Source organism: Hyperolius riggenbachi, chromosome 7 (genome assembly GCF_040937935.1).
Source record: "Hyperolius riggenbachi isolate aHypRig1 chromosome 7, aHypRig1.pri, whole genome shotgun sequence".
NCBI classification, from domain to species: Eukaryota; Metazoa; Chordata; class Amphibia; order Anura; family Hyperoliidae; genus Hyperolius; species Hyperolius riggenbachi.
Window position 1 is genome coordinate 53,666,074 of NC_090652.1, and position 20,938 is coordinate 53,687,011.

The window sequence follows — 20,938 nt, forward strand, 5'->3', positions numbered from 1 at the left end:
GCTTCCAGCGCTTGTAGCCCATATATACCAACTTCGGCTATAAAAAAGGCGCCTGGTGTAGCCCATATAAAAACTTCGGCTAAAAAAAAAAGGCGCCTGGTGTAGCCCATATAAAAACTTCGGCTACAAAAAAAGGCGCCTGGTGTAGCCCATATAAAAACTTTGGCTACAAAAAAAAAAGGTGCCTGGTGTAGCCCATATAAAAACTTCGGCTACAAAAAAAGGCAATAATATGGGCTACAAAGGTGCACCCTACTGTAGCCGAAAACCTTGTAGCCGAAAAAAATATGGGCTACAAAGGGGCGCCCTACTGTAGCCGCAAACCTTGTAGCCGAAAAAATATGGGCTACAAAGGGGAGCCCGCTTGTAGCCTATATCAAAACTCGAGCGCCCTTTTCTACACCTTGTAGCCCATATTTCCAGAAATAACATTGATGTCTATGGCGGCGCCCTTTTCATACAGGCAGCTCAGGCGCCCTTTTCAACCGATACCCACAAACTTGGTCATTGAGTGACTGCGTGGCCAGGTTTCAAACAGTGGGCAGAGCCTAAAACAAATTTCACTGGGAAAATGTAAACTGCAGCCATTCTTACACGGTTTATGGCTGTTTATTCCCAAACTTTGCCCAGACTAATATTCAGGGAAGTGGGTGGAGCCTAAAATAGCCAATCAAAATTCACCTGTAGATTTTCAAGTGGAATATTTAAATTGCTGCCATTTTTACACTGTTAATAGCAGAGGCCTCAAACCTGCTACAGTTGGTCATTGAGTGACTGGGGTTCAAATGCTGGAGAGAGGGTGAAGCCGCAAACAGCCAATCTGATTTGTTTAATTTCTATTGGAATATACAAATTATTGATGCCAAGGACCCCAAAGCTCACAAACTTGGTCATTGAGTGTTTGTGCATTAGGGTTAGAAAGTGGGCGGAGCCAACACCAGTGAAATACATACCCGGGCAATGCTGGGTCATCAGTGGGTGGAGACAAATACAAATTTCACTGGGAAAATGTAAACTGCAGCCATTCTTACACTGTTAATGGCAGGGTTCTTAAACTTTGCACAGTTGGTCACTGGGTGACTGGGATTAATATTCAGAAAAGTGGGTGGAGCCTACAAAAGTGAATCAAGCTTCACCTATTGCTTTTCAAGGGGAATATGTAATTGCTGCCATTCTTGCACTGTTAGGCTCCCTGCACACTGCAAATCCGTTTTACGATTCTGATTCCGATTCCGATTCCGTTTCCATTTCCGATTTTCAATTCCGATTTTCCCTGAATACATTCAACAGAAAAACAGATCAAAAAACAAAGCATGCAGTAAAGATTAAAAATCTGAATCGGAATCGGATGTAAAAACCGATTAAAAAGCGGAATCTGAATCGGAAATGCATGCAGTGTGCAAGAGGCCTTAATGGCACAGGCCTCAAACCTGGTACAGTTGGTTATTGGGTGACTGGGGTTCAAATTCAGAAAAGGGGGTGGAGCTAAAAACAGCCAATCAGATTTTTTAAATTTCAATGCAAATTATTGATACCAAAGACCGCAAAGCTCACAAACTTGGTCATTGCGTAATTGTGTGTTAGGCCGGTTACACATTAAAAGCGTGCAGGAGAACGGCTCCTGCACGCATTGCGGCGTGTCGTCGGGAATCTGTGGTGCAACGATGAGTAGCGGTGGTAGTAGTTAATTAACCTGAAGGGGAAATGCCGATTCCCGATGATAAAATGCGCCCGGGTGCATCTTACCGCAACGCATTGAAACGCAGTGTTGGGTGTGTAAAATGAAAGTCTATGGACTTTCCTTTTACCTTGGTTAACGCAAAGTATAGACTTTGCATTAAAATGCTGAAAAAGGGCTCTGGTGTGAAAGAGCCCTTAGGGTTACGAAAAGTATGCGGAGCCAACACCAGCCAAATACATACCCGAGCAACGCCGGGCAATCAGCTAGTTGTCAATAAAAGTGTTGTATGAAAAAAAGGTTGTAATTAGGCTTCAGTATAACAGTATAACACAAAAACAAACGACAAAAAAAAATATTGAACACAACATCAAGATCACCTAGACTATAAAGTGTAGAAACTAAGAAACACACTTTTGACCATTTAGTGGATCTATAAAAGCTCAATCAATTTTATTTGTAATTGTGTACATAAAAATTAACCTGACAGGTAGCCCAAATTACAATTTAGTCCTTCACAATCAGTAAAAACAGCAAGAAAAAATAGTGAACTGCAAGGAGCAGAACACTTATTGAAGCAGCTACACAATACTGGATAACACTTCTATATATCTGTCCTTCAATCAGCACAGCATAGCTCTCCCTACACTGACTCCAGGCAGACTGTAAAATGGCTGCCAGGTTTGTTTATTTTATGGAGGGGGGTGACCTGTGTGATAAAAATAATTCATTAGTTGTTCTGTCCCACCTGACTTAAGAATGAAGGGTTAAAATATGGCTCCATGATAAAGTATAGGATAAACATGAACATTGCATAAAGTTTGCTCTAACCTTCATAGTGAATGTTCGCCATGAACATGTCCATCCATCACTATTTCCCAGTGCTCAAGCAAAGAAACCTTTCCACAACAGCAGAATAAAGGGAACCTGAAGTGAGAGGGATATGGAGACCGCCATAAGTATTTACTTTTAAGCAATACTAGTTGCCTGGCAGCCCTGTTGATGTTAGGATCAATTGCAAAATCCTGTGCTTGGCCTACAAATCAGTGCACAAAACCTGCCCGACCTACATCTCTGATCTTGTCCCCACCCAGGCACATACCAGCTTGGCCCCTCCCATCCTGCAATGACCTGCGCCTAGTCGCGCCACGCATATCTCACTCCCATGCACAATTGCAGGACTTCACCAGGGCTGCCCCCACTCTCTGGAACTCGCTCCCATCAGCCATCAGACTCGCCCCACCTTTAATACCTTCAAACAAGCCCTCAAGACTCACCTTTTCATGCTCGCATACCCCCTATACCAGCATCATAATACTTTCTGTTGGACACCCTCTTAGCAGATGCACCTATTGTCTCCACCACCACCCTTTAGATTGTAAGCCTCTGGCAGGGCCATCCTCCCTAGTGTTTCCAGCTTGATTATGCAATCTTACGGTTTATAACCCCCTCTTGTGGACTAGAACAGTCTGTTTTTGACTTCTGACACTGTACTGTTATCAAATCATTTGCATAATCTTGTTTTGTTGTGAGTTCCTCGTATGTCCTACCTTGTATGTTAACCCATTTATCCATTGTGCAGTGCTGCGTAATATGTTGGTGCTTTATAAATACAATTAATAATAATAAAAGAACATTGGTTTCTGTAAGTCACCTCAATTTTGCCTTAGGTTATAATTTTACACTTGAGAAATAAATGCATTTCAAGCCACAGCAAGGAAGAAAATACTCAGAATAAGTTTAATAGTAAACATTGTGGTACTTTTTCAGTTGAGGAATGCTGAAAAGTTCTAAAACCAGCCTCCTAATGCCCAGTTCAGGTTCACTTTAAGAGCCCTCCCCCCCACGCACGCACGCACGCACACACGCAGACACTCATAGTGAATCGAAATCAATACTAAATCTAAATTGTACTAAAACATTTATCTGCTTCAGTACCCAGGGGGATTTGACATCACCACTCAGTGCATTCCGAAATCCTGTAGGTTCCGAAAGGAACATTAAGTGCATGTGCTGTAAGCCCTTCAGAACTCTGCATGATAATTACTTTTTTTTTTTGACCAAACCTATTAATTATCACATTGTGGAGTTATATTGGGTTTTCCTTTAACAGGGGAATTATATTACACTAGCCGACCCGCAGCGTAGCATACACCGCATAAGGGGGTAGAGGGCAGGAAGGGGGTATTAGGCACAGCGGTGGGGAGGGGGGTCGGACCCCCCCTCACCTGGGTCCCCCATGTGCATTCTCCCTGAAGCTTAAGCTCAGCAGGACCCCCCTCCCTCACCTGGGTCCCCCATGTGCGCTCCCCCTGCAGCTTAAGCTCAGCAGGACCCCCCCTCCCTCACCTGGGTCCCCCATGTGCGCTCCCCCTGCAGCTTAAGCTCAGCAGGACCCCCCTCCCTCACCTGGGTCCCCCATGTGCGCTCCCCCTCCAGCTTAAGCTCAGCAGGACCCCCCTCCCTCACCTGGATCCCCCATGTGCACTCCCCCTCATGCTTAAGCTCAGCAGCAGCCGCCACTATTAGTAAGAGGCAGTGGGTGGGGATGACTCCCCTCTTCCCCATTCCAGCGTGCATTCCACTGTCATCACTTCCTGCAAAGCCGGTCACTGTATTGGAGTAATTTGCCTTCTTAAAACAGAAGGAAATCTGCAATACTCAGCTATAAGTGAACATTTGTAGTTACCCACAACATACTGCTATGGTACTAAATATGCAAATTATCCCTTTTCACCCTTGGTCTTACAGTCATATCAAACACACATATAGACAGCCTGTTTCAGACTTTTGGTCCTCATCAGCACTTGCCAGAGATTGATATGGCTGTATGAGATAGGGCTTGGACCAGTACAACAGAGTAACCAAGCAGCTCAGGGTGACTCAAACCTCTTGGAATGTATAGGGGGATAAAAAGGACCAAAAAGACTTCCTACTAAAAAAAACAAAGCTTGGTGTAATTTGCCTTCTTATAACAGAAGGAAATCTGCAATAATTCAGCTATAAGTGAACATTTGTGGTTACCCACAATGCACTGCTAATAAATATGCAAATTATCCCTTTTCACCCTTGGTAAGTCAAGCAAGCATCTAGAACCGCTGGTGTATCAGTGTTGTCCGGATCATGAACGATTCGGATCCGAATCCTCTTTGTGAGTTGAATCATCGGGATCATCACAGTGAACGATTCGGATCACAGTGGAATAAACAAGAAGCGCAGAGAAGAGTTAGGGATGGAGTGAGAGAGGCAACTCCTCCCAGCTAAGCTCACTGAGGGATCAGGTTACAGGCACCACAGGCAGCAGCTCTTGGTTACAAAGTTAACTCCTTGTCTCACATGCCAAATATCACTGCTGGCAATGTGTACTACTACTCACACACCAAATATCACTGCTGGCAATGTGTACTACTACTCACACACCAAATATCATTGCTGGCAATGTGTACTACTACTCACACACCCACTATCAGGCCCAGTGCACACCAAAAATGCTAGCAGATCTGCAAAATGCTAGCGTTTTTTGGAACAGATTTTCACAGCAATTCTAGGCATGTTTAGAGACGTTTTCTAAACATGCCTAGCAGTTTTAGGAGCATTTTTGGGTAGCAGATTACACATATTGTTACAGGCCCGTTCACACCTATAATCGCAAACCGTGCGGGAGTGATTTTCCCATGATTAACGCGGAAAAATCAGTGGACACTGCGGCGGTTTTGGAGCAATTGCGATTAGCGTGCTTTGCACGCTAATCACAATCGCTAAACGCAAATCGCCGGCAAACTGCTGCATGAAACGTGTTTGCGGTTATCGCTAACTGCAAACGTGGCAGTGAGAACACTGCCATTTGCAACAATGTGTAGCGGTTTTTACTAAACCGCTAGCGGTTTGCCATGAGTGGGAATCGTGCAATTCCCGCTCAGGTGTGAATGGGCCCTAAAAGCTGTTACTGAACAGCTTCTGTAACAAAAATGCCTGGCAAACCGTTCTGATGTATCGTTTTCCAGAGTGGTTTGCGTTTTTCCTATACTTTACTTTGAGGCAGAAATGCTTCTGCAAACCGCAAACGTGCTGCAGGACCCACGTTTGTGGTTTGCTAAAAACCGCTGGTGTGCACCATCCCATTGAAATACATTAGCCAAGCGGTTTCACTGGCGGATCGCTCCTAAAAATAAATAAAGCTCTGATTTACAGAATACCCAGCATGCTCAGGGAGAATCACATGGGCAGGCCATAAAATGTCGACTTAAAGGACTTCCGAGGCCAAAATGACGAAAATGACACTTTACCTTTTTATCTGCAGAATCCACTGCTCCATACCGCCGTCAATCTAGACCTTTTAGTTCCCCCAGGGCTTGTCCCGACCCCACCAAACGGGTCGCATCCATTCCACCCCTAAGATGGCTGCCACCTTGATCCGCGGCTGCGCGGTACGCTTTGCCGTGAGTGCGACTGCGCAGCCTTTAGCCCGCCTCCAGCCGTGCCTGGCGTACACTTCAGGAGGATGCCAGGAACCACTACGCGGCTGGAGGCGGGCTAAAGGCTGCACAGTCACACTCGCGGCAAACCGTACTGCGCAGCCGCGGATGAAGGCAGCGGCCATTTTAGGGGTGGAATGGATGCGGGCCGTGCGGTGGGGTCGGGAAAAGCCCTGGGGGAACTAAAAGGTCTAGATTTAACTAAAAGGTCTAGATTGACAGTGGTACGGAGCGGAGGATAAGGAGGGCGTCCTCCGTGGATTCTGCAGATAAAAAGGTAAAGTGTCATTTTCGTTATTTTGGCCTCGGAAGTCCTTTAACTCTGGGGGGGGGGGGGGGGATAAGGCCCCTTGCTTGCTAAACCTCTCTCTTTAGCTGGGGAAAGGTTATCTTATCATTCTGCACAAGTCTACATATCATGTCTTTAAACAGAACTAAAAGTAAAATATATCAAAGAAGTTGACACATAGCTTGCTATACTGGTTTGCTATAATAGCAGCCAGCATTGAACTGAATGTACAGTGCAGGGAAATTTTTTTATTAAATGAAAAAACTCAGAGTAGCATACAGTAAAATAAATAAAGTAAAAGTATGCCAACATATCTGACAAAACTCATACAGCATACAACATAATAAATAAAATTAAAAGTATGCAATGCCAAGAAAACAAATCACCAAGGAACAACATTCGTTCCAATACTTACTGTGGCAATAAATGCCCTACATACAAAATACAATCTACATATGCAAATAGCATATAAAAGAAGGAAACGAAAAAATGCAGCCACAGGCACGAGAAATCTTGGGAACTATCTATTCCATACACACAGCATAGAGTACAACCAGTAAGCTGATGAGAAGACTTCACTCGCACACATCCATACCGACTAGACCCTAGGTTCTCAACGTGTGGTACGCGTACCCCAGGGGGTACTTCTGATGGTCCCAGGGGGTACTCGGGCTTGATATACTTAACCATGAATATCAAATTTACAGTTTTAGAAAAAGATAAATCTTTTTTAAACAACACCAAGTTAGTATTTTAGCTAATTAAAAGCAATAGTAAATGCTTGGAAATTGTTTAGAACCAATTATCATGTACTATGATTAAATATATATTTTGTAAGGGGTACTTGTGATGATGTTTACTATGCTAGGGGGTACTCGGTGAGTACAGGGTTTTAAAAGGGGTACATACCAATAAAATGTTGAGAAACACTGGACTAGACAACCAGACAAAAGGAAAAATAAACACACATAACACCAACCACCACCCAAAGACATAAGTCAACACCTACAACACAACAATCAAACAACGAGACAAATAGGAAAGGAAAGAAAGGAAAAACACATAACATACACCACCCCAAAAGTGAAACAACAACACCCATATCACACCATACACACCCCATTCACACCCATAAGGGGCTGCGGGACTTTTACGCCCGAGGATATAGTACCTAAACACAAGACTGAAGACAAAACACAAGACTAGACAAGAAAAAAGAAAAAAAAAATAGAACCCAGAGACAAAACAAAACCTCACCAACAAGTAAGAAGGAAGCACAAAGGGATACTCCCCTTTGTGCCTGCAGCCAGACTTCAAAAAAATAATGCAAAAAAGACAAAATCTACGGTGAGAGAAAAAGGAGATAGACAAAGCTCACACCCAGGAGAGGAGTCCGCTAGTTCAAGGAGGCTTGATGTTCTGCCACGCCAGAATCCAAGCCCCTCTCCCCAACTTCTTCCCCTCCAAGTACCGAATAGTCCCCACCTCACCCAGAATGCTGTTCACCACCACCTGGACGGGAAAGTCTTTTTTCCTAATAGCTAAGTCACAACGTGCCAACCACAAGTGTCTCCTAACCACTAGACTGACTATATATAATGTGCACAAATCATAACCCAGGCGATGATTGAAAGCTCCATAGGCCCACTCGGCATAACTAAGATGCGTCAAGAATGGGATATTCAGAGCCCTCCCCACCTGTTTGTATACCTCTACGTTGAAGGGGCACGACATCAGGAAATGGTCCATGTCCTCCTCAACAGTGCACCCCTGTCGAGGACAGACACGCTCTACCACATCCCGACATTTCATGTTCCCCCCAACGTAAAGCTTGCCCTGGAAGGTAAGCCAGGCGATGTCCCACAATTTGTTCGGAACCCGCGGCGAATTCAGCAAACGCAAGCCCTCCTCCAAAATTGTGCCTGGCCAATCCCTCAAGGCCAGTGAGTCAGGAAAGTAGGAGTCCACCAACCTAGCCAACAGGACCTTCCTGTCGACCGATCTGATGTCCTCCACCGTCAATCCCCACTGCAGCAGTTTCTTCATACAAGGTAAGACATAGGCCGGAAGATAGCCATGACGTGCTCTCAGATTTTTCACCGGGCCACCGCTCTTCCATTCTCTAAGGAAAGGCTCGCACCAGGTCTGGAAGATACCTACCCAACTAGGCGGGTTCTCCATCAACACACTACCAAGATTGTACTTAATAAAAATTAAGGAGAAGAAAACAATCGGGTTGACCATACCTAGGCCACCCTCCCGCCTACTTTTGTAGGTAATGCTTCTGCGCACATGGTTTAGCCTGTTTCCCCACAACATCAGGAAAAACAGGCCATTGACCCTGGTGTACAGAGATGCTGGCAAGATAGCAACATAGCTGACATACAACATCATTGGCACCAGATAGGTCTTGATCAAGTAAATCCTTTCCCTGAAGGTCAAACTCCAACCTTTCCAGCGAGCTACTTTTGTGCTGACATCATTTAGTTTGCATTCCCAATTTCGCAGGCCGTAATCGCCTGGGCCGAATCTGATGCCAAGGATCTTAATTTCCTCTTGAGGCACGGGAAAGGATCCGGGAAGACTGAAGGACTCTTCAACTTTACCCATCCAGAGAAGTTTCGCACTTATCCGGATTGATCTTTGAACCAGATGCCAATGAGTACCCAGTGATCTCTTCGGCCACCACCAACGCCTCCTCCGCCTTCGAGATCACCACAGTAACGTCATCAGCATACGCCACCACCTTCAGCGATGAGCCACCAGGGATGCCCACCGGAACCCCACCGAGCGTGCTGCCCTCTAGCCTTCTCACGAAGGGGTCGATGGCGAACACGTACAGCAGAGAACTCAGCGGACAACCCTGGCGCACCCCCGAGCTCACCTCAAAAGGCTGGCCGACCCATCCGTTGATAAGCATAAAACTCTCAGCCTCCTTGTATAAAACCTGCAGCCAATGTACAAACCTCCCCTGCAAACCATACACAGTAAGTAGCCGCCACAGGTACTTGTGGTTGACTCGATCAAAGGCTTTGGACTGGTCCAACGTCAGCAAGAACTTTCCCCAGCCTTCAGCCCTGCACCGTTCCAGGATCTCCCGGACAGCTAACAATGCTGAGAGCGTGCTCCTACCCACAACAGAGCAGTGCTGATGGCGGGAAAGCACATCTGTTACCTGGGACAAGCGCCAGAACAAGATTTTCGCCAGGATCTTCCTGTCGACATTGAGAAGGCTGATGGGATGCCAATTCTCAATCATCTCAGGGTCACGCCCCTTTGACAGCAGGATCACTGCAGATTGCCTCATGGAGGGCGGTAACTGGCCCCCAGCAAGGCAATCATTAAACACTCCAGCCAATTGAGGGGCTAAGATGGACGTGAAGGCCTTGTAGAACTCAGCCGTCAGTCCATCCGGGCCCGGGGTCTTTTTAGGCGCAAGGCCACCAATGGCTCTCGCTACTTCCTCTGCAGTGATCTCCGTTGTCAAATCTATGGCAGAAACATCAACATTACCCAGACCTGGTACGGAAGCCAAGAAGTCTTCCATCCTCGTCTGGTCAAGTGGCTTCTCCCCAAGCAAGTCAGCATAAAACTCTCTAGCGATGGCCAAGATCTCCAACCTGGACTTTGCCAGAGACCCCAAACTATCCCTGAGACCATGGACCGTCTTCAGTGCCGAGCTTTGTTTGAAACTCTGGTAAGGATCAGGTGAGTGGTATTTACCGTGATCCCTTTCCAGAGTCAAAGAAGCCAGCCGGTCATATTGCTGTTGCTTAACCACCCTGGCGTTCTGATAAGATCGCCAGGGAGGCTGCGGGAGGGTTTTTTTTAAATTAAAAAAAAACTATTTCATGCAGCCAACTGAAAGTTGGCTGCATGAAAGCCCACTAGAGGGCGCTCCGGAGGCATTCTTCCGATCGCCTCCGGCGCCCAGAATAAACAAGGAAGGCCGCAATGAGCGGCCTTCCTTGTTTTGCTTACACCGTCGCCATAGCGACGAGCGAAGTGACGTCATGGACGTCAGCCGACGTCCTGACGTCAGACGCCTCCGATCCAGCCCTTAGCGCTGGCCGGAACTTTTTGTTCCGGCTGCGCAGGGCTCAGGCGGCTGGGGGGACCCTCTTTCGCCGCTGCTCGCGGCGAATCGCCGCAGAGCGGCGGCGATCGGGCAGCACACGCGGCTGGCAAAGTGCCGGCTGCATGTGCTGCTCTTTATTTGGAGCAAATCGGCCCAGCAGGGCCTGAGCGGCAGCCTCCGGCGGTGATGGACGAGCTGAGCTCGTCCATACCGCCCAGGTGGTTAAGGCGAAGTTTGACCTCAGAGATCTCCCCCGGATCTCCGCCCTCAGAGACGAGAACAGTCAACCTCTCCCTTAGATGCCGGTAAGCGAGATTTCTACCAACACTCCTACGGATCGCTAGACCCTTGAAAAATCTGGCAACACGTTTTTTGACCTCTTCCCACCACTCAGACCTATTGTCAAAGCAGTCCAGGATAGAGACCTGTGCATGAAAAAACTCCTCAAAGGATTGTCTCACCTCATCTTCCAGCAGCAGGGACGAATTCATCCTCCAAATACCCCTACCCCTGGGAGGAGCATCCGAAGCATTCAAGCCCACCGACAGAATAAGGTGATCAGAGAACTCCACCGCCAACAACTTGGGAGTTGAAGTGATGAGGCTCTCCGAAACAAAAAACCTATCTATCCTAGACCTACTACTACCTCTGTAAAAGGTGAACCCTGTGAGATCCGGTGAATGGCGAACGTGCACGTCCACCAGATCAGCCTCAACAACTAATCTGGCTAAAAACCTACTGTCAACACCTATCCGGACCTGGGCTCTTGCCCTGTCCATGGCCCTAGTGATGGTGTTAAAATCACCACCCAGGATCACAGGATAGGCTGAAAAAAGGAATGGCCTGACCTGCGTAAAGAGGCGCTTTCTCTCCCCCTTAGACTTGGGGTCGGCATAGATGTTAATTAGCCTGAGATCCTGCCCCCTCACGCAGACGTCCAAGACCCGACACCTACCCATCTCCACCTCAATAATTCGCCGGCAAGTTACCATGTCGGCCCTAAAGAGGACCGCCACACCACTACCAGGCTCTCCCGCAAGAGACCAAAAACTCGGACCAGACACCCAGTCCCTCTCAGCCAACCAGAGGTCAGTCATAGAGGTGAGCCTGGTCTCCTGCAGGAAGAAAACATCAGCCTCGAGGGCAGCCAAAATCGAAAAAGCCAATTTTTGAGCTCTGGTCATTTTAATGCTAGCAACGTTGATCGTTGCTAACATGAGTGGTGGGGGAACTGCCATCAGAATGATTAAGATTTCCCTTTATACTTCCTTAAACAAAGACAAAAAACAAAAGGAAAAGAGACAACATCAACAAAAAGAAAATCCCATAAACACAAACTACAAAATCTCCTCAACAGCACCAGAACTCTCAGTTACCGTCTCATCCTCCTCTGACGCAAGGGGAGAGGTAGCCAAGACTTCAAACCTATTTGATAGGCTCAACTCCTTTTTGTCTTTCTCCCGCCTCTGGGAGATTGCCAGCCTTTTGGCTTCCCTTTTTTCCTCGGGGGCCGGTTTTGGAAAGAGCCTTGGGCCCACCACCTTTTTTCTTTTTAATCTTGAACCGCTGCTCTAAGTATTGCCTCTCCTCAATAGATAAATGCTCCCGCTTCCATGGGGCAAGAGCAGCTCCAGTTGGAGTGGGAGCCGTAAAGGAGAAAGCCGTAGCAACCGGGCCAGCAAAGAAAGGGGCAGCTTCACTGCCAGAGGGAGAAGGGGAAGGGAAGTCAGGGGGAGCGGAAGAGGCCACTGGAGGGGCCAGGAGGGCAGGAGGGGGAGGGGGCACAACAGAAGCAGGGGGGCCAGGAGGGGAAGGGACCACAACAGGAGCAGGGGGGCCAGGAGGGGAAGGGACCACAACAGGAGCAGGGGGGCCAGGAGGGGAAGGGGCCACAGGAGGGGCCGGAAGGGCAGGAGGGGGAGGGGGCACAACAGAAGCAGGGGGGCCAGGAGGGGAGGGGACCACAACAGGAGCAGGGGGGCCAGGAGGGGAAGGGACCACAACAGGAGCAGGGGGTCCAGGAGGGGAAGGAGCCACAGGAGGGGCCGGGAGGGCAGGAGGGGAAGTGGAAGGGACGGTGGCAGAGGGAACGGGTGTAGGAAGATTTCTCCTCCTAGGCAAAGGGATGGGAGGATTTGTTGTGGGAACAGGGGGGAGAGGTCTGAGACCCCCACCCCTCCTATTCCTCTCCGGTCTAGGCCGCTGCTCCTTAGGAGGAGAGTCTCCCCCACCATGAGCAGCATCCTGGACGAAAGCCGATGACCTGGGCCCAGTCTGCTTTACAAGGGCCATGCTGGCTGGAGGAGAAACAGAGGAAGGGGCTACAGAGGACGGGTTGACAACAGACATTGAAACATCAGGGACTGGAACGGGCTGGACAGGAACACTTGGGGCTTACTCTGAGACATCCTGACTCTCCTCCATACGGGCCAACATGGCCCTCTTCAGATCCAAGGGCATCGTGGTCCAGGAGATCGGGCACTCTGTGTAGGGGTGGCCGAATTCAAAACAAAAATTGCACTTTATACGCTTACAGGAGGAGGTAGAGTGCCCGAACTCCTGGCACCGACCGCACCTCGGATCTAAATTATTTTGTAGCAGGATAACAGAGGCGCCAGGTAGAGTAAAATTTATTAAAATCGTTAAAAAGGGCGAAGTGGGTGGACTCACCTCCCTTCTGGAAGAAATGGCCGGACAACGGGCAAGTTACTTGCAGTTTAAAGTAACATTTAATAATAACTCCAAAAGTGCAACGCGTTTCACGGGTAACAGTCCCGCTTCTTCAGGCAAACGATTTTTGGAGGGTACACTGTCTGGTCAAGAGCTGGCTATAGCACCTCCTGACTCTCCTCCATACGGGCCAACATGGCCCTCTTCAGATCCAAGGGCATCGTGGTCCAGGAGATCGGGCACTCTGTGTAGGGGTGGCCGAATTCAAAACAAAAATTGCACTTTATACGCTTACAGGAGGAGGTAGAGTGCCCGAACTCCTGGCACCGACCGCACCTCGGATCTGGGCAACCACTGGCAAGATGTCCTCGCTTGCCACATCTATTGCAGGTCCTGGGTTGGCCCGGGTAAAAGGTGATTACTTTGTCCCGCCCTATAAGGGCGGAATGGGGAATATGGGTGACGATCCCCTCCTTAACATGGAGCTTGATCGCCACCTCATACTCCCCCCACCAAATCCCGAGCTCGTCCAGGACCTTGTGGGGCGGGGACATGATGTCTGCGTAATGCTGGACCCAGGTCATCAGGTCCCGCACCGAAATACTTTCATTTTGCACAATGATGTGTGCCTTCCTCTCCAGCGACTGCCTCGAGAGAGGAATGACTTTAAAGCCATGCCATTCTCCCCCAACTGACTCCTTCAGCCTCTCCTCTAAAAAAATCTCCATACCATGCTGGAAGAGGAAGGACACATCAAAGTACTGTGGGGGGTCCCCTGGAGCCAGAATCGCAAAAAGATCCGTGGGCCTAACCCCCAGGCCGAGTAAATACTGAACGAATACCTTCTTGGAAGGAATCGCCGTTGTGTGCTCCCACTTTAGACTCACAACATTCCTTCGGCCTGGCGTGTAGGCCTCCGATTCTGTCTCCAGGGGAGCCAAGACTCTCCTCCCTGGAGCAGGACCTCTTGCAACCCTAGAATAAGACAGCGGTTTAGCTGAAGTGGCACCCTGAACCGTAGCAGCCAAAGGAGCGAGTGCCCCCGGGTTCGCAGCAGGACCCAGGGCTGGAAAGCCCACTCTAGTCACACTCTCAAGCTCCGGCAGCCCCGGCTCAGCAATGCCACCCCCAGCCATCAAGCCAGCATCAACACCACCTTCAGCAGCACCATCAGCACCTTGAGCAATTTCCCCGGTGGAAACGGGGGGAGGAGGGGGCTTATATCTGGGGGCATTCGGCCCAAGCCCGAATATAGTCTCGCTCCACTCAATCTTGCCATCGAAAGAAAACCTCTTAACAACATCATTTTCAATTATAAACTTCTTGCCTTCTGCCCGAAACTCAATCTGTCGACCACAATTGGGGTCACCCATGCCTACCAGATATAAGCCCCCATAATCTCCCCCCGGTTCCACCTTCAGGATGATCGCCTCGTTAGAGTGATCATCTATGACAACCAGCCTGTCCCTTTCCAGTCTGTAAGTGACATTCGCTGTCTTGAACTCTGTAAGCAAGTTCTCGACAGCCACTGGAGGGGGCTCTAGTTGTTTTGTTTTCTTCTTCTTCTTCCCTTTCTTTTTCCCTTTCTCACTGTCACTGTCATCAGAATAAAAATCTGAAAAAAGATTCCTATCAAACATATTTGCAAGATTTTTGGATACAATATTTCTGCGAACTTTCCCAGTTTCCACATAAATATCTCCACCTTCTGATTCCTGGTGGAAGACAGGAGGCTTCTTGCTACCCTTACCTCCCTTACTCTTCACCCCACCATCCCTACCTCCATCCTCCACAGAGGAAAGGTCTGTCTCTTCGACCTCAGAGGGAGAAGCAGAGTTACTGCACTCTCTTCTCCTACCCCCAAACTCTAATTCCAGTCTCACAGCTTTACTGTACCGATTCCTGCCTTTTTTTGCCCTCTTAGACGATAAGGAACAATCTGGTTTCTCACCATCTGAGGAATCACGTTCCTCAGTTCCATCATGATCCACAAGAGGGCCCCAGTTCGCTCCACCAGGTTCCCCAAGGAGATCCTGGGCCAGTAACTCAAAGTCAGCATCCTCCTTTAAGCTTGTTGCAGGGCTAAAAGGTCCAGGAACCACTGACCTGTTATCATCAAGAGAGGTTGCTTCAAAAAGGTCTTCCCTAGAGAGACCTGCCTCTGGTCCCAGCTGCTTGGCCAGTTGCTCGTCTTCTTCTGTGAAAACATCCTCCTTAGCAAGCTCTGAAAGTCCCAGGACAGTTGCCTCACTGTCCTCTATGTCTTTTGAGTCCGCTGGCAGCCCCTCCTCCTCATCTGCATGGGAATCCGCCTCCCTGCTTTCCATTTCCGCCTCCGCTCGCGGATTCCCGCCTTCCTCCATGCTGATAGCCTCCGGAACTCCGTCTGGTGACTGCGCCTGCACCTCAGCCCTTAATTCCGCCTCCCTTCCAGGAATTCCGCCTCCAAGCATAACACAGGCCGCATTGGCGTCATTGGAAGGTACACCTGGCTGGGGGCCGCGCATGCGTCTCCTCAGCCGCTTTCGTCACTTCTGGCTGGTGTACCGGAAGTGACCGCGGCGTCTTCACCACACCACTCCGGCTCCTGGCGCCATCTAGGCCAGCATCCCCAACAACAGGTAAGCTTTCTGCCGAGCCCTGGGCGCACTCATCCTCCCCCAGCTTCACCCCAGACCCCACAGGAGCCACCGATTGTGACCCCAATGCAGGCCCTGAGGTTCCACCAGGGGGGGAATCCGTGCGGACACCCGGGGGGGGGGGGGGGGCGCTACAGCCCCAGCCACACCACCACCTCCAGGTAACTTAGAGGGGGGGACAGCCACCACTGTTTGGGCACTAGAGGCACCCACACCACCACTCCCCACCTCACCCAAGGCCCCAGTAGCACATGTGCCACCCAGACCCTCGGCAGCAGGAGCAGCAGCACGGGCACCCCCAGCACCCTCCCGGGCATCCACCACAGGGCTGGGTACTTGCATGCTCTCACCATCTTGTTCTTCCATGTCACTCCTCACCTCCTCCGCACCTCCGGTTGCTTCACCTTGGCCAGGTGGGATCAGGGATTGGGACTCCTCTGTTTTCACCCACGGGGGCGCCTCACGAGGGGTACACCTATCCACCACTATGACACACTCATCTTCAGTTTCAGTATCACTGTCGATGTCTGTCTCAGGTCTTAGAATCTTTTTGAACCTCCTGGCGTGCCCCAGCTGCTCCGCAAAGGGCCCCCCAATTTTTCACAGCTCCGCCATCTTCGCTTTCTGGGTCCGGATAGCCAGCCTGAGCCCAGAATGCTCCTCATCAGACCGCAGGAACTCCGGCTTCCAGCTCAGACCATACCTGTGCCTTGCCTTAGCGAAGCTCCATTTTGTTTGTTTTAATGTCTCCTCACAGGCTTTCCATGCCCTGAGCCAAGTGACCGCGTTGTCCGCGATGGATCCATCCGAGGAGGACCCCCCATCCTCCTCTAGGTAAGCACCAGAGCCAGGGGGGGTATGAGCTGGCCTCTCCATTCCTGGAGTGGCCAGTTAGAGCAGGAGAGCCCCTGCCCAGCACAGGCCCGGAGCAGGGACTTCAAGTCCAGACCGTGCCCAGAGAAAGTGCCTCAAAGCTGGATAGCAGATGAACGCCGAGGGACCCCTCCTGGAAGTCCAGCACAGTGCAGGGAAAGTCCCATCCTGCTAGTCATTCCACCCCATCTGCTTCACTAGTACAATGATTCGAAAACTCAATTAAAAAATCTGGATCTGTTCAACGACCCGATTCAAATCATCCGGATTATTAAAAAGATCTGAACTTCCCATCTCTGCGGTGTACAGCAAGTCTATAACTTTAAATTTTACACAGTCACATCAAACCCATATGTAACAGCCTATTTCAGACTTTTGGTCCTCATCAGTACATAGCAGGGATTGATATAGCTGTATGAGATAGGGCTTGGATCAATACAACAGAGTAACCAAGCTGCTCGGGGTGACCCAAACTACTAAGAATGTATAGGGGATAAAAGGGACCAAAAAGCCCTCCTACTAAAAAAAAGCACAGCTTGGTGTAATTTGCCTTCTTAAAACAGAACCAAATCTGCAATAATTCAGCTATAAGTGAACATTTGTGGTTACCCACAATGCAATGCTACTAAATATGCAAATTATCCCTTTTCACCCTTGGTTTGATATGGCACTACTTCTTCTTCTTGCTTGGACCAGCCCCTTCTTGCTTGGACCGGCCCTGGGGGCTGGGCGGCGCGCTACTTCTTCTTCTTGCTTGAAGGTTGAGGCACTTACTCTATTATATATATAGATTTTCTTTTTTTTTTCTCCATAGAAAAGAACATTTCAAAGACAGATGCCATGACAGGCCCATCCAAGCCACATCAGCAGCACCATTCCCATCCAGTACACCAGAGAAAAAAAGGTGAGCATTCTAAAAAGTTGCATTTCTTTTTTAAGAATAAGGTTCTTTCAGTAGAGTTAGGATTTGATAATGATGTTTACTGAACACAATTATTAAATAGTTTATCAACTGAAATATTCTACATTTTTCTGTGATCTGATCTTTTTTTAATTATTTATTTAATGATATGTTTCAGTCACACAAACGTTCCCCTCCCTTCCTTCGCGCTCAAAAAAACAAATGTATTACGAAGGTAAGCATTCTAAAACGCATGTTATTTAATTCCTAGGTCAACCTCTCATTTTTGAATGATGCATGTACTGGCAAGTTTGTATCAATTACGGTATCTGTTGAGGACTGTGATTTTTTTTTTCTTGAGAGGTAACTATCACAGCTCCCCCAGTCATCCTATTAACACCCACCTTTCACAACAAGTCAAAACATGTTTTTTAAACAGCTTGTAGTTTTTGATCGAATATAAAAATGCAAAGAGTAAATGTTGTGCAAAATGACATTTTTTTACCTAAAAAAAAAAAAAAACGTTTTTCTTTGCATGTTTAACTAGCCCTGCATGCATTATATGTAGTTAGATAATGCGTGTCAGCGCATCTTCTAATGGCATATATCATTATGAGTTGTGCAGGGAGCTTCTGCAATGCAGACATCCTCTTCTGAGTTCTGATCACATATCACATGTGATCGTAACCCAGAGGGCAATGTCAGTGTTGCAGTGCTGCTCGGTAGTAGAAGGGACTCTTCCATCACCCCTCTTCCACCACCGGCCAGCACTGCACCGATGACATCGTCCTCTGGGTTATGATCACATGTCATATCATGTGATCGAAACTCAGAAGAGGATGTCGGCATTGCAGCCCTGCAGGTGAAGGAGAAGAGAAGCAGATCCAGCCACCTGGAACAAGTAAATACGGAAGCTCCCTGTGCAGCTCTGCATGGCTGCCAGGCTGGGGAACGCATACTTCCCGGCAGCAGAAAAAAATTGGCCCTTCAGTGCATGTATAGTTTTACTATACGTGGCTGCTAAAGGGTTAAAATGTATTTTCTAAAAAAAAAACAAAAAAAACTACAAGGTTTTTTTTTTTTTTAAATGTACCGCTAAAGTTGGCATGTAATTATGCACATTTACAAATGGATTACACAAAATCAATTACATTTTCAATTTGTAATTATGTGTGGTCTTAATTGCAGAAATCTCCCATGAAATTTTGCGTAATCGTCATAAGCAGATTATAATCATCACTATAACCTAAACTTGCTATATTCTTGTTAGGTGTTTAATAACTTGATCACTGTTTGTTGCTTGAATGATAGGATACAGACAGACTCTGTCACGTGGATTTCAATGTAGAATGTACAAAATCTGGCTTCTACTAAATGGTTTATTGTAGCCCTGCACATACAGAAAGAAAACCTGAAGTCACTGTGAGAGGAACATGGAGGCTGCCATATTTATTTCCTTTTTAACACCACCAGTTGTCTGGCTGTCCTGCTGATCTTTAAAGTGTACATGAGGCAAATGCTATTCTACAAATAGACACAAAGGCATGTTCCTTGCTCAGTGTCATGCCTCTGTGTCCTCTCTGCATTGCTCTCTGCTCCCCCTTCCCTCTGCTGTGCCGCCCTTAAGTAGCCGACAAGCATCTTGTTGCATCCAAATAGGAGAAGGGACATCCTTTGCAGGAAAGGCACTCCTGCAAAATGCCCAATCTGACGTTAGTAACACCCATTACCTGCCTTTCTCTACCCTTTCTATTCTTTTTTTCACACGTTGCCCTTGCCTCTCTCCTCGCCTTCCCCAGCCCGCTGTTTCACAGCTCTCAGCTCTCTGTGAGAGCTGAGATTCTGCAGCACTGTGTTTTTAGGGTCGTGGCCATTTTTAAAAAGAAGAGAACTTTCCTGCAATGTGGGGAATAACCGGAGTGACCTGGGACCACAAGGAGCGGAATGTTGCACTCAGTGAGAAGACCTGGTTCAGGTAGTATGTTTATTTGTTTTTTGCCTCTGTGTTTTCTTTAATGCACCATTAGTGCCTGAATCACACACTTTAAAGGGATACTTAAGTCTGAATAAAAACTGAGTTGAACTTACTTTCTTCTTCCAACCCCCTTGAGTCGTCCTGTGCCCACAACGCCGGTCCAAGTCCCTCTGGCCTGCAGTTGCCACCCCTGCAAACCAGTCAGTGGCTGATGCACATGCACGGCTCGAGCTGTGCACACCCTGATCATGCTCCCACGACCAGGATCTCTCTGCTCAGTGAGGTGGGGAGACACGTTGCCAGCCAGTTAAGCTGTCACCACTGCAGGCTGGAAGGCCTTGGACTGGCGTTGTGGGCACAGGAGAACTCCAGGAGGCTGCAAGAAGCCCCAGGTAAGTTCAACTCATTTTTTAAAATTAAACTTTAGATTTTCTTTAAACAAGCATGCAATACATGAAGTTAAACATCTGCTCTGCATGCTGAGATGGAGGACCAGCAAGGCAGCCAAGCAATTTGCATTGCTTAAAATAAAATAAATATGGCAGCCCCATGTCCCTCTCACTTCAGATGTTTTTTTTTTTTAAATGAACCCTTTGGAAAATAAAGCAGTTATTTATAAATATTGAAACTTGTTTTTGCACTCCACAGGACATATTCTGGAATTAACTGAGGTCTGACCAAGGAGATAAAGAACAAATGTAAGTTAGGCCCAGTTTACATTAGCTTTTGCCGGCGGATCCGGCCATACGTTTCCATTGTCTGTTCCGCCGAACGGACAAAAAAATGCTGCAGGACCCAATTTCCTGGCCAGTTTCACTCAGCGGAATGGAAATGGAAGGTTTTGCAGCACAATAGGAACCTATGGAAAATGGACGTTTTACAGCACACTGACTGTAAAAACGGACCGTTTTCCAGGATCCAGATGGCCGGATCCGTACGTCCGGATCTGCAAAAAAATGCAGATGTGAACCGGGTCTTATACAATAGAACCGATATACAAGAAAATTAATGATGCTTTTAAAATTGTGTTTTCATTTGAATCATTGTTTTGGCTACTTGAATCTAGACAGCTGAACTGATCTGAACTGAACTGATCACTGATCTGCTGAGGATCAAGCATCATCCAGCTGCTATGTAATGTAACTGATTGTCAGCTTGTAACTAGTAGAGCTCTTAAGGACTCCGTAATTATGGATTTCAGTAATTACAAGTCCAAAACTGGCATCATAATTGTACATTCGTAATCGAATTACAGGTACTGATTATGAGTGTACTCGAACTTGCATTCATCATTTTGATTACAACTCATAATTTTGAGTGCTTCAAGTAACTACGGAAACGTAATTGCGGACCAATCACA

General features: G+C 47.8%; 1 protein-coding gene across 1 annotated transcript in view; it reads left to right on the forward strand.

The window, feature by feature from the left end:
* Positions 1–20,938, forward strand: part of LOC137525520 (uncharacterized) — a 177,603-nt gene that overhangs the window by 143,264 nt on the left and 13,401 nt on the right. The window contains exons 13-15 of the mRNA XM_068246642.1: positions 17,517–17,606; positions 17,782–17,838; positions 20,227–20,276. Coding sequence (XP_068102743.1) covers positions 17,517–17,606; positions 17,782–17,838; positions 20,227–20,255 — 176 coding nt within the window. The 3' untranslated portion in view covers positions 20,256–20,276. The remainder of the gene's footprint in view (positions 1–17,516; positions 17,607–17,781; positions 17,839–20,226; positions 20,277–20,938) is intronic.